Genomic DNA, 13,836 nt, shown 5'->3' on the forward strand with positions numbered 1-13,836 from the left:
CAAAAGAGTATTGATATATCATCAAGGAGTATGGTGTTACTCATGCAAATAATGAATGTAACACCATTGATGATTAGGAATTAAAAAGAGTTGTTTCTAAATTTTAGATAAAAAATCACTTTTTAACTTGGGAGATAAAAAAAAATTAAATAAATTTGAAAGATAAAAAAGATACATGGATAGTGTTAGGCCCAACTCGTTCTGTGACTATTTTTTTTCTCCTTAAAAAAAGAAATTGGGTCAAACAAATTTAAATAAAAGTTATTAAAAAAATATAAGTGACTTGTTTAACAAGTAAAAATTAAAATTAAGTAGCTTAAAGAAGCTATCTGGAGGAGCTTGTTTATTAGATAAGCGGAGTTTTTTTTTTATTTTTATTTTTTATATCAAGAGCATGTAGTTGAATTAGTTGAGTCGAGTGCCTTTATTGCCTTCTATTTTTACATATATATATATATATATATATATATATATATATATATATATATATATATATATAAAAAGCGGATTAGAATCCTGCTGGGCATAAATTTTCGTCATTTCCTTTCGTTATTATCAGTTTCATTTCGTATAAAAAAATGATTCAACAAAATATATGGCAGAAAGCCTTTTTATTTATAATCGGGAAAAAAATAGCATGTGCTACAATAATTTGTCATTTTAAAAATAATTTCACTTAATTTTTTTATTGGATAAAATAACTAGTTTTAAACAAAATTAAAAAGGAAAATCTTTGACCAAACAACTTGCATCTTAAAAGGTGGTTTTAAGTTGAAAAAAATAAAAAGCATGAGACAACTTTGACTTGTTATTAGTTTGGTTCTTGTAGAAACAGTGCTGGTTCAAATTCAAACAATCTTGGTGGATACACACACTAGTTTCTCCTCCCTCAGAATGAGTTTAGACTCGTCTCGCTCTGGTAATTCTAAACGAAGTTTCTCTAATTCTATATCCTCCAACGATTACATTAAGAAGAAGAAAAAGAAGAAGACAACCCCCAACCAGAAAACCCTAGGCGCTGCTTGGGGCTCAAAGTCTAATTCCCGAAAACCCGCCTTCTCCGATTTTGCCAGGTTTTCTCTAATTCTCATTTTGAGAACAATGTGTTACGCAGATTTTTTTATTGACGCTGTACTGTAAATGGCAAATGCAGTTATATGACAGAGAAGAATCGGAAATTACACAACCAGTTTGAAGCTCAGGCTTCCACCTCATCTTTGACTTTAAGTGCCTCTCTATTCAGTGGAGTTTCAATTTTTGTCGATGGTTTCACGATTCCTTCCAACCAGGTTAATCGTTTTTCCTTTTTCCTTTTTATCATTCTCCCTGATTGCTTGAATTTGTGATTGTGAACATGGCCGGAAAGTAGGTATGTGGAGCGGTGGGTTTTTTAGTTTTTAATCACAATTTTGTAGAGATCATCGTTCCCTGTTTTAGGAATTAAGTGTGTCAGAACATTGTAAATTTCAGGAACTGCGGAGCTACATGCTAAAGTATGGCGGAAGATTTGAGAATTATTTCTCTAGACATCGTGTAACACATATCATCTGCAGTAATCTGCCTGATAGTAAAGTTAAGAACCTCAGGTTTGATTTTATGCCCTTATTTAAATTTGGAGATTTGAGTCCTACACATCACACTTTTGCATCACTTAAATTTAATTATTGGATGGTCCAATACAGAGCCTTCAGTGCAGGGTTGCCAGTGGTGAAACCCACTTGGATTTTAGATTCTGTTGCTGCTAATAGACTCTTGAGCTGTAAGTTTTTGCATTTCTCATTCACTTATTTTCTTTTTCCTTGAAAAAAAATGCCTACTTTGTATTTTGAGAGGAAGAAAGCAGATGGAAAAATGTTTTGAATGCTTTCATAATGTCCACATATTCAAGTTTTACTATATGGTCCTGCCTTTTCATTTATTTGCTTATTTACTTCATTTTTTTTCCTGGGGTTATGAATATATGATAATATTATATTTGGCTTTCCAAATCATCGTGGCTCAAGTTATTCAAATATTGCTTTAATAGGGGTGCCTTATCAACTTGACCAGCTTGCTAATAACCAACCAAAACTGTCAGCCTTCTTCACATTGAAAAGTAGTAAAATGTCAGAGGATGCTTATACAAATGACCTTTGTCAAGTAGTATCAGATATTGAAGATTCATCCATGAGGGTTGGCCGATCAGATTCAGAAGATAGACACTCATCCAAAGTTGGGGATATGAGTGAACTTAGCGGGCAAATTAGTACTGAATCTGATGATACTATACCTGAGAATACTAATGCAATTATGATGGAAGAGCTAACTAGTGTTAGAGAGCATGCAGGAGGAAGCAATGCTGCTACTAAAGATGAGAGAAATGTCAAAGGTGAACTTGAACCCGCTCATCAAGCACCTTCTACATCATTTAGTACTCCATGCTCAGATGAGCTGAATGTAAAAGAATATCCAAATTCTTCAGGCACTAAGCCTTCTAAACAGTGTCATTCTACTCTTGCAGACCCTAATTTTGTGGAAAACTATTTCAAGGTAGTGAAGTTAGAACTTAGAAGATTTTGAATTTTCATATTGCTTGGTGCAATGGTGACTTTCTTGTTGATAACCTGCCTTTTTTTATGTGGCTGTTATAGTAGTCATCTGAATTTTTTTTTACTACTCTTTAAGATATACTGACAATCAAGCATACAAGTCAATGATAATTATTTCTTGCATCAGAAGATAATGTCTCTTGAACTTCAATAGATGAGGTGGATGAAGTGATTACCCCTGTGGCCGTGTCCATTATATTTTGTGTTTGCTGCATCAGTAAAAAAAGAACAAAGATATAAAAGCAACTGCTTGCGTGGGGCTGGGGGTATTGACCTTTTTATAAGCATGTAAACATACTTGTACGATATTGACTTGCTCCTCACTTTACTTCCACATGATTTTACTGTGTTACGCAATCATAACTTCTCTTCCATTGTTAATGTTACCAATCTTTTAATCTACTCTGGGGATGACATTATTTTGCAATATCCTGACTGAAGTTTTGTTTGTGCAGAGCTCACGACTACATTTTATAGGAACCTGGCGAAATCGGTATCGAAAGCGTTTTCCCACCTTGTCTACTGGGTTTAACAATGAAAGTGCTAATAATAGTGCCTCTGATATTTCTCATAATTCAGTCATTATCCATGTTGACATGGTAAGATTTAATACATGGATGTTCAAAAAATTATTGTTGTCAACTAATTTTCCTTTTCAGATTTTGGATAGATATGTAATTTAACTGTATGCTGCCCCAGGACTGCTTTTTTGTCTCAGTGGTTATCAGGAACCACCCTGAATTGTTGGGCCAGCCTGTAGCTGTATGTCATTCAAATAATTCAAATGGAACTGCTGAGATTTCCTCTGCGAACTACCCAGCTCGTAGTCATGGTTGGTTATATGCCAAATTATATATTATAATATGACTCAGATAGCTATATTACTTATTTGTTTTTTTTTGGTATGTAACTTGTGCTTTTGATCATTTGCTAGGTATTAGGGCTGGTATGTTTGTTCGAGATGCCAAGGCGCTTTGTCCCCATCTTGTTATCTTTCCATACAACTTTGAAGCTTATGAGGAAGTAAGAATTAGTAGGGTGTCCAATCCATAGTTGAGTGGCTTATAAAGCAGAATGTCAGAATATTTTATTTTATGTCAGCATATCTTTGTGTGTTTTTTCTCCTTTTAATTAATTTTTACAAATATGTCTTGGACATTTTGCAGGTAGCCGATCAATTTTATAGTATATTGCATCAGCGTTGCAAGAAAGTGCAGGTCTTTTATGATTTGACATTGCTTAAGTGCATAAAGTTTTCAATTGACTTGTCCTTAATGCTGTAACTGCTACTTGAAGCAGGCTGTAAGCTGTGATGAAGCATTTTTAGATGCCACAGATTCAGAGGTTGAAGATCCTGAACTCTTAGCTTCATCTATTAGAGAAGAGATCTATAAGACCACTGGATGTACAGCTAGTGCTGGTATAGCTGGAAATATGCTTATGGCTCGTATTGCTACTAGAACTGCAAAACCGAATGGTCAATATCACATAACTACAGAAAAAGTACGTACTGGAGTTTCTTTTATTCAGAAATTGTTGTCTTTTTCATAATTTTAAATTTTTCTTTGATTTTGTGGTGTAATGAAGGTATGATGTAAATCATATTACAAGTCCTACATCCTTTTTCTTTGTAAATAATTTTCCTGTATTTAATGTGGCTATAATAGTGTTCCTTTTATGAATTTTATGCTGAAAGCTTTTGCTTATCTTGATATATTTACAAATTGAAATATTGATGCCAATTGTTTCATTTGTGATTCTGTATTTTAATAAATTTTCAATGAGAAATACTGGTATGCTAGATGTGGAATTGTATTACTCTAGACCATGATGTTTTGGATTTCCATTAAAGGTGCTAATTCTAGGTTTCACCTGTATTTTGGATGTATTGAAATTGACCGTTTACACTTCACTAGAAAGAGTGTTATGGTGATTTATATTATGTGTTTTCAATTTATACTGTATCATTTTGATAACATCTTAAAGATCAACTTACTATAAAAAATTGGGACTCTGATCACATCATGCCAATTATGATTTCTAGTTGTTGTAGTACACTTGGATAAGTAAACCTACTTTTAGTTTGTACAGCTTATGTATTTTGATATTATAGTTGATGTGCGGAATGTGTCAATGTCTTACTTGCTCACTTATTTATTTTGCCTTTCCAGGTTGAAGATCATTTATGTCAACTCCCAATTAATGCACTTCCTGGAATAGGGTATGTCTTACAGGAGAAGTTGAAGAAACAGAATGTTCACACGTGTGGACAGTTGCGCATGATTTCCAAGGTTTTACTATTCATTCACTTTTTAATTTATATTTTCTTATGATTTGTCCCTATATTCTGAAAGTTGTTGTTCCTTGACTCCCTTCTGAAGGTCAATTAATAATATTTTCTTTTAGTCTGTTATAAGCATTCTTCCTCTCATTTTAGACATTTCTCTTTTGCCACAAGTTGGGGAAGGACATGGTTTGATTCATGAATTTAGGACCCTTATTAAAAGAGAATAGAAACTAGGGAGAAAATATTTTTAACTTGTTGAAAATTTGGAAATTATATAGAAGACAATAATCATTGAAAAAGAAAAAATAGGCTTGAATTTGAGGAAAGAACCTTCAAGAACTACAACCCAATTTTATTCATTAGCACAAACTTGTTTTTATGTTGCTACTTGGTTCATTTACTTGCATACTCTGTACTGTAGTCATGTTCCTCTTCCTTTTTGGGCCAGTTGTTGAAAGGCATTTGTAATATTTTATATTGTGTACCTTTATTTGCATCTGCAGGCTTCATTGCAGAAGGACTATGGTATGAAAACAGGAGAAATGCTGTGGATTTATAGCAGAGGAATTGATAACCGGTTAGTTGGAGGCTTTCAGGTAGGGATTAGGGAATATTTATCTAAAGCCCAGACTTGATTCCTTGTCATTTGGATTTGAGATATTGGATATATGTATGTACTGTGTGTGTGTGTGAGAGAGAGAGAGAGATGTATATGTCTCCGTGTCTATGTGTGTGTGTGCACGCATGTTGCTTGCTTCTTTTATTTTTCCTTTCCTTTTACATTGTGCCAATTTGTTGTATAATAGCATATAATGAGTCTGTGTGTGCACATGCATGTGTATGTTTGCATGTGTTGCTTCATTTCTCTTTCCTTCCATTTAGATTGTTCCAATTTGTAGTATATGATATATTATGTATGTGTGTTCATGCATGTGTTGCTTCTTTTCTTTTTCCTTCCATTTTATTTTTTCTTTTCCATTTTTTTTCCTATAATGGTACCCTTTTTCTTTGTCTATTCCAGTCCTTGTCTAGAGATTGGCTAACAATTGTAAGAAAGTGAACAATGATTAAAGGATATAAATTGTCAGGTTAATATGAATACCATCACCAGTCATTGTACATTTGAAAATGATCGGTTGTGCTATGCTCTACAGCAGCATGATGTAAAATCATTGTGCCACTGGCTAGTGGCCTCACATGTTGCTTTTAATTTTCCAACTCAAATGTGTTGTTGTATCCCTTTTATTCGCCTGTGAATATTATTATTTCCTGATTAACTTGTATTTAAGATGACATTATCTACACTTCCGCAGGAAAGTAAGTCTGTTGGGGCTGATGTAAATTGGGGTGTGAGATTCAAAGATATAAAAGACGTTAGTATTCTCTTACATTCTGTATCATTTTTATATTTCTAAACCTTACAATCATATAAAACAGAAGCATTCAAAATGTTGACTTAAAAGTTATTCCAGTGTGAACACTTCCTAATAAACCTTTGCAAGGAGGTCTCGTTACGATTGCAGGGTTGTGGAGTGCAGGGGCGCACTTTCACTCTCAAGGTATTGGTTTACTTTTAGCTCAGTAAGATTTTTTTTTTTTTAATATTATTCAGATATCAGCTCTGTTTTAGCTGGTCATCTTCTTTTCATGTCCTGTTTAATTTCAGAAACTGTCATGTATTATTATCTATAATAATGTTGCTTATATTTTCCGGAGTCCGCACAATTAATATTTGTAAATACTTCCATATATCTTATTTAGATCAAAAAGAGAAGAAAAAATGCTGATGAACCTGCAAAGTTTATGGGCTGTGGAGACTGTGAAAATTTGAGTCACTCAGTAACGGTAATTATAATTTTGCTGATCAAAAAAAAAAAAAAAGTGTTTTCTTAATTGTTTTAAGGTCTGATTTTGTGTTTGATATTCTCATTGTAGATTCCTGTTGCTACTGATAATGTGGAAATACTCCAAAGAATAGTAAAGCAGTTGCTTGGATGTTTTTACATAGGTATCTTATCTCTGGCCTGCTTATTCTTTTTAGGCTTAATGCCACTTTTGGTCCATTAAGTTTCATTATTATTTCATTTTAGTATATTAAGTTTAAAACGTCTCATTTTGGTCCGTTATGTTTTAAAATGTTTCAATTTGATCCTTTTTCCAGTTTTTTGTTAGAAACGTTAATGTTCTGTTAACTTTTTAATTTTAAAATAATCAATTTAAAATAGTGGCGGCAAAAAACCGCCACTATCTTCAACTTTCTGATGAGATAATTACTATTTTTGCAATTTTGGGGATAATTGAAAAATGGAAATTAGCTGTGTGTGTAACAGTGGAGATAATTATCATATATACAATGCTCTGTTTCTGTAGAAAGCTATTCATGAGCCTCCTCTAAATTTATGCTTTTAGGATTCAATACTTTCCTCTTCCATTCTTCATAATTAAATTAAAATTTGATTAAAAGGTATAGTTGGCTAGTTCTTCATCCATGGTTCAAGTTCAAATTGCTAGTTTTTCTTGAGGGGCTGTGGTAGAGATATAAACCCATTTTTTTATCGCCACTTCTCAGCTTATACTTCTAGATGATTGGTTCTTGACAAGTTTGGTTTTGTGAAACCTCATATAGTTGTTAAATTGCTCTTGGTAAATTTAGTAATGAAATAGCCCCAAACTAAAGAAAACTGTCATGTTAAATATGACTATAGTACTATAGTATGGTGGACTGGAAAGTTATGCAATTTTAGGTGCATTGCTGATGATAGACCAGAGTTGGTAGTGGCCTTTGCCCTTGAGTTTATACTGAAAGTTTCAGTAGACAGTTAGGCAAAGGGCTTCAGGTTGCATATTGTGTATTATATTCTAAAATAATAAATGCTTGCGTGGTTAAGCTGCTTAGTGCTTATGCCTTTGGACTTCATATTTTAATTTTATGATGGTATTTTCTTCCTTAACATGTTATTTAGTGTTTCAGCCTCAACTTGTAGCAGGGTATCCATATATGTTTAATACAGATTTAATCAGATATCATAACATCTTCATCTTCTCCTTTTGTTGATTTCACATAGATGTGAAGGAGATTCGAGGTATTGGCTTGCATGTTTCCAGGCTTGAAAGTGCAGAAGCTTCTAAACAAGGTATCTCTGTTATTCACGGCAAAGTTTAACCAGCTGGGCTGTAATAATATATTTTTTTGGTTGTGCAAATAGTTAAATTTATTGGTAATGCCTGTTACCGAACTAAATAGAAACAAAAGTTTTTAAGCTGAGATCTGCTACCATGATGTTCTTCATCTTTCCATCCTTCTGTTTAGTATTCTAGAAAAACTTTACTGCTTTTCCTTGGTTTTAAACTTTGATTTTCTTATTTTAAATAATTTCTCTATAGTTGTCTAACATTATTTGCTTCATGAAGGTACAGTAAAATATACTTTGAAATCATGGCTCACTTCTGGATATGCAAGTATTGAAAATCAGAAATATCCTATGGGTAATGGAAACCCCTATTTGACCACATAACTTATATAAATTTTCTTTTTGGTTCATTTTGAGGTTTTGTTAATGATGGAATTAATGAAAAACCTCTGGTGGTTTCTCTTTGTTCAGGTCATGACAAGCAGAACAGGGATAGCACTTGCAGTCGTGCTTGTAGAGATTTGCCAGGGTCTTCAGTAGAAATGGACAATAAAATACCTAATAACCAAGCAAGTACCAACCCAATTTCAACACCCCCTCCTTTATGTAACCTTGATGTGGAAGTTATACGGAATCTTCCCCCGGAAGTATTTTCAGAATTAAATGAAATTTACGGAGGGAAGTTAATTGATTATATTGCTAACAGCAAAAGCACAAGTGAGAATTCTAGCCCTTCAGGCAACTCATTTTTGGAGCAAGGTAAGCTTTTCTCTGTTTCATTAGTGTAACCTGCTTAGGACATATACTCAACTCAAATTTCCATACATGCTTTCAAATTATTTTTGTTGGCAGCAATAAAAAAGGAAGAGGAACTTTCCTATTCTAAGCCGGTTCCTCAAAACAATCCATTATCAAAAAATAAGGTAATTATTTTCCCCCTATTTTATTGCATCTTATCATATCTTGGATGATCTTTTAGGAGTGGTTTTCATATTTTGTTTCATTTTTCCTTATTTATAGCATAAATAGGGGTTAGAGCTTTGTATTTTGCATCACATTGTTATACACAAGAGAATATTATTTAGTATTTATATTCTCTCCTTTTCACCTTCCCTACCTAAAATCCCACTGCCATGTACAGTTAATCAAATTATAATGTTGAATTGATCTGTCTTCCTTGTTTATACTTTATAATATCAAACTATCAATTTATGTAACTACTTATATTTTGGTGGTTTTGGTAATTGGTACTACAGTTAATCATTAAAGTGGAAGAAATATTAGTCTTGCTTGCTTTTATTTGCATTTATTGTTCTATTTATCGAAAAATGTTTTATTTAGCAACAGATATCATGTTTTACTGCCAGGCAAAGCAGAATGAGGCAGGCACAGGTGAAGGTGAAGCAGTACCATATTCAGTGTGTGGACCCTATTTCAAGGTTACTCACCATTCAAGTTTTGAAAAAGATGATTTATTGCCTTCTTCTTTTAGTCAAGTTGATGGTTCAGTGTTTCAACAATTGCCTGAGGATTTGAAAGCTGTCATTGTTGAGCAGCTTCCTGCACACAGGAGGGCAGAGATTTGCTCCAATGTTGTTGTGGCCCCTCCTCTTGAAAACCATTCATTGTCAGTAGGCATTGAAATTTCTGAGAATTTTCCTGGATCAAGTTATCATGACAACTTATGGGCCGGGAATCCCCCAAATTGGGTTGGGAAGTTTAAAGTTAGCAGTTGCTTAATGTTAAAGAAACTTGCAGAAATGTATTACAAATCAGGGTTGACTAGCACATTATCCTTAGTTTTGCACCAAATTATATCTGAATTCTATGAGCTAAATCTGGCCCAGCAGTTTTCTGATGAAACTGTTAACATTATGTGTGAGCTACTGAGGCAGTATATCAAAGTGAAGATAGAAAGAGATATTGAAGAGATTTATATTTGTTTTCGGCTTCTGAAAAGGTATGTTACAAGTTGGTATGACACTCTTCTGTAAGGTTTATTGTGTTCATCATGTGATTGTCCTTATTCACCCTACAGAAATTTTATTTGTGTTCAATATGTTTGTTAGATATAGTCCTTTATTGTTAATGGAGATTGTGCTAAACTAGACCTAGACACTAGAATGGATTAAAAATGAGGTTAGTTAATTGGTAACATACTGTCTTCTGTGTCTGTACCACAGACCATCTTTTGGCTCATATCCAGTGAAGACATGTTTTGGTAAATTCCTGAGAATTGTTATATGTCAATTTTGATTAATGGCAAAGTTACATAATTATCAAAAAAAATAATGTATAGGCCGTGGTTATATTGTCAAAGTCATTTTATTCACTAGATCTTTTGGATTATTTTGTGAGTCTTTGGAGTAACTCAGAATTTGTTTTCAGGTTTGCAGCTAAGTCCCAGTTTTTCCTACAAGTATATAATAGTGTATGTCCTTACCTTCAGGTATAGCTACAGCCTACTTTCTCTTTCACCATCAGCTATTTATCAATCGAACAAAATGGGGCAAAAACAGGCAGGGCACAGGCAATATTTTAATAGAATGTAAATCTAGTACGAACTGGTTTGTAATTTACGAAACGTATATTTTAAGGGAACTAGTATTTGTTAGTCTTGGTTAAAATCTTTGCAAATACAGAAATTATGCTTTCAAAGTTAAAATAAGTGGTGTGTTTCTTTATAAAAAAAAATTTTAAAAAGAGGATAATAAATAAAACTACAAAACAGAAATCAATCAAGAAAAAGAATCATGGGAATGAACCAAATCCCACAACATTTTTGTTAGGGAAACCCCATTAAATAGGCCATGTGCTTTATACCAAATAGAAGCCAAATACCTAATCTTATTCCAAATTAAGTAATGCACCAAAGAGTATCTTCAGTACCACTGGTACTCATTATTAATATATCATATCTAGTTTTGCTGAGCAAAAAAAAAAAAAAAAAAGTAATGCACCAAAGAATCTTCTGTAGAAAGAGTTTTGCTCCAACCAAATGCACTAAATTGTAGCATAGATTGCAAAAATGGCTATAAAATTTAGCTTCTTGACTTCTACCAAAGCCGTAAAACATTATAGTAATCAGTAATTGGTCCAGGGACTAAGGATACACCCAACATTCATAGAAAAATGCACAAAAAGGAGTTCTTTAAAGTGTCTTCAGATTCTTTGCTGTATCTCTAACCATGTTTGTTAGTAATTGGTTCCTTTTATGTTCCTAATAAACTCTTTCACCTTAAATATGTTGATGTTGAATTACAATCATTGATAGGAAAATCAACAGATGAAATTGTTATAAAATACATGCACATGTATGACGAAATTGGGAAAACCAACAAACATTGAAAAAACCATAGTTAAGAAAAGAGGGTTGAGCTGGTCGGTTTGAGCTATTGGATTGGGATTTGGGAATTGGTAATCTTGCTGGTCCAGCCAAAGTATGAAAACCTCATAAGAAAAAGCAAAAACCTGGTGAATTGCCTGTCAAAATTGATGATCAGTTCACATTCGACAATTTTTTAGCTCCATTGTTTTGGAAATAAAGCAAGAGGCTCATGTACATTATATGGGTCATTAGAGCAAGAGAAGAAGAAAAATTTGCATTTTAAGGGCCTCCTCTTGGCTTTTAATAACTAACTACTATTTATTGGAACCTGTCTTGGTTCTTTGAATGTGGGACTTCAGCTTGATGTGTACTACTATATGCTGAATACATAATCATATATTATGTCTGGATTCAATGTGAATGTTGTATGAAGTAAATATCATGTTAGAAATCTTTGTACTTTTACATAATTTTATATAAATATTGAGTTGGTGTAGTTGAAACACATGGATTTCAGCATATGCTTCTGTTTTCTCCATTAATATATGTTGTACTCTTGACTCAAATTTTGTAGGCAACTGTTGATGACAATTATGGAGGGACTTTGCTTTTATAATCATAGTAGCACTCAAATGAGTGAATTCTTACCTACTATGGGAAACTTGAGCAAAATTCTCTGGTTTAACTGAGGTCAGATCCAATTCAACAGTTGCTATTCACCACTGATGCTGCTGAGTATGTCTGACTTTAATACGATAGCTAATCATTTTCTGCAGTATATGTGCTTGTCTTAATGAATCTTGCATTTCTAATCAGTTAATTAAACATTCATCTAATTGATAAATTTGAAATTTTATGTTGCTTTGTTTGCCTTTTACTTTCTGTTCAAAATGTATAAATTGATCTGTCATCTATTGATTTTATAGGACCTTTATTGTGAAGTTAAACTTCACATATTGATCTTCTCATTAATATTTGTCATCTATTGATTTATTAATCTTTATTATCTGCATATAACTTGGGTAGGAGAGAGAGGTGGTTCATTTAGATGGATGATTTCTGGTATAGTATTTTCTATGGATGCACTCATCTTTCACAATTATGGTTGAAATTGTACATGTAGCCCTCTCTCATATAACTTGGGATTTATGACCTGCAGTCACTGAACATCAAATTGAAAATATATTTGTATTACTTGGTGTTGGTTCAGGTGATATGAATTTAGGTAGATATTTCTAGATGCTGTAAGTATGAAGCCTGAATTGTTTTGAAGCCTACCTGTTGTATCCTATAATGTCCTAGTGCTGCACTGTACATGTGTCCAGTACCAAAAAAATTATTTTTTTGTGCATTTTATTCATCAATAATTTTTAACAGATTTGGTTTATCTTTGGACATGGACAGGGTGTCACAGTGAAATGGTACTGTAGCTCAGTCGACTTTCAAAAGGCAGAAGATTAATTAATTTTCTGCAAGTGAGGCATGTGGGGATTGGGGACCGTACTTTTTCCAATCAAATTACACGTAACTTGACATTGACGCCAAATCCAAGACTCCTTGGAAGAGTAGTTTTCTTGCCACTAGCAATTGGAATGATATAAACATCTCTCCATTTTCGAGTGGATTGAGGTGGAAGAAAGAGAGAAACAAGGAAAGGTAAAGACAGGAGAGTAAGTAATATATGTGACGAGATTGGGAAAAAAAGAGATATGAAGAAAATGGATTAAAAATAAAGTGGAAGAGAAAGTGAATATATGTTTATAATTGTTATTTACAAGTCAATACTCCTACATTGCATCTGGTTGGAAGCGGAGAAATTTGACCAACCAATTTCATTCTCACAAGAGCGGCTGTTTAATTTGGCTTGGTCTTTCGCCAAATTAATTGGTAGTACATACGAATTTGCTTTTTAGATTTTTGCTTCAAAGAATTGTTTATGTCAAGATAATTGAGAGATGGTTAACTTTTGAATAAGTACCCATGCTTGACTTCTGAAACCTAAATATACTGCCTAGATTAATTTCTTATATAATCTTAATCCAAAATCAATTACATTTATTTACTTATTAGTGTTTTTTTTAGAGATGTACTCATTACTGTTGAGACATGTATATATCAATTTAGTTGCATTATTAAATTTATTATATTATTATTATTATTAATCATTTAGTCTGCATCAACTTTTCAATAGAAAAATAATGAATTTGATATCGTCAGATAATATTTGTGTACGTAATAAAAAATTATATTAATATGGTTAATAACTCATTTTTTTTTTGTATATTATATTTATATGTAAAGGTGAGCTGAGCCGTTTCAGCTGAATTCTGTTTGACATGGTTAAATTTAGCATTAGTTCGAATTATTAAAAATGTGAATTCATTGTTGAAAAAATGGTAAATTCATTTTGCTTACTGAGACACGATTCACTTCTTAAGGTGTATACATTATAAGTATGAAAACAAGAATTTTAAGATATAAAAAAGAATATATATTAAAATT

General features: G+C 32.8%; 1 protein-coding gene across 7 annotated transcripts; it reads left to right on the forward strand.

The window, feature by feature from the left end:
* The first annotated feature begins 778 nt into the window (after positions 1-778).
* Positions 779-13,396, forward strand: LOC100778409 (DNA repair protein REV1). 7 transcript variants are annotated; one of them, XM_003516726.4, is made up of 24 exons: positions 780-1,073; positions 1,154-1,289; positions 1,471-1,586; positions 1,683-1,759; positions 2,027-2,529; positions 3,044-3,187; positions 3,288-3,420; positions 3,523-3,611; positions 3,755-3,805; positions 3,888-4,091; positions 4,760-4,879; positions 5,379-5,471; positions 6,189-6,248; positions 6,348-6,434; positions 6,637-6,720; positions 6,811-6,883; positions 7,941-8,009; positions 8,287-8,361; positions 8,478-8,765; positions 8,859-8,929; positions 9,374-9,966; positions 10,395-10,455; positions 11,909-12,069; positions 12,739-13,396. In XM_003516726.4, exons 1-23 carry the CDS (start codon positions 895-897, stop codon positions 11,948-11,950), a joined length of 3,348 nt encoding a protein of 1,115 aa, XP_003516774.1. In that variant the 5' UTR covers positions 780-894; the 3' UTR covers positions 11,951-12,069; positions 12,739-13,396. The 7 variants fall into 7 exon arrangements, with proteins under 7 accessions (XP_040873579.1, XP_040873581.1, XP_040873582.1 ...); XM_006573841.4 differs by having other exon boundaries at positions 11,909-12,024; XM_006573842.3 differs by having other exon boundaries at positions 8,293-8,361.
* Positions 13,397-13,836: the final 440 nt, after the last annotated feature.

Source organism: Glycine max, chromosome 1 (genome assembly GCF_000004515.6).
Source record: "Glycine max cultivar Williams 82 chromosome 1, Glycine_max_v4.0, whole genome shotgun sequence".
Classification (NCBI taxonomy): Eukaryota; Viridiplantae; Streptophyta; class Magnoliopsida; order Fabales; family Fabaceae; genus Glycine; species Glycine max.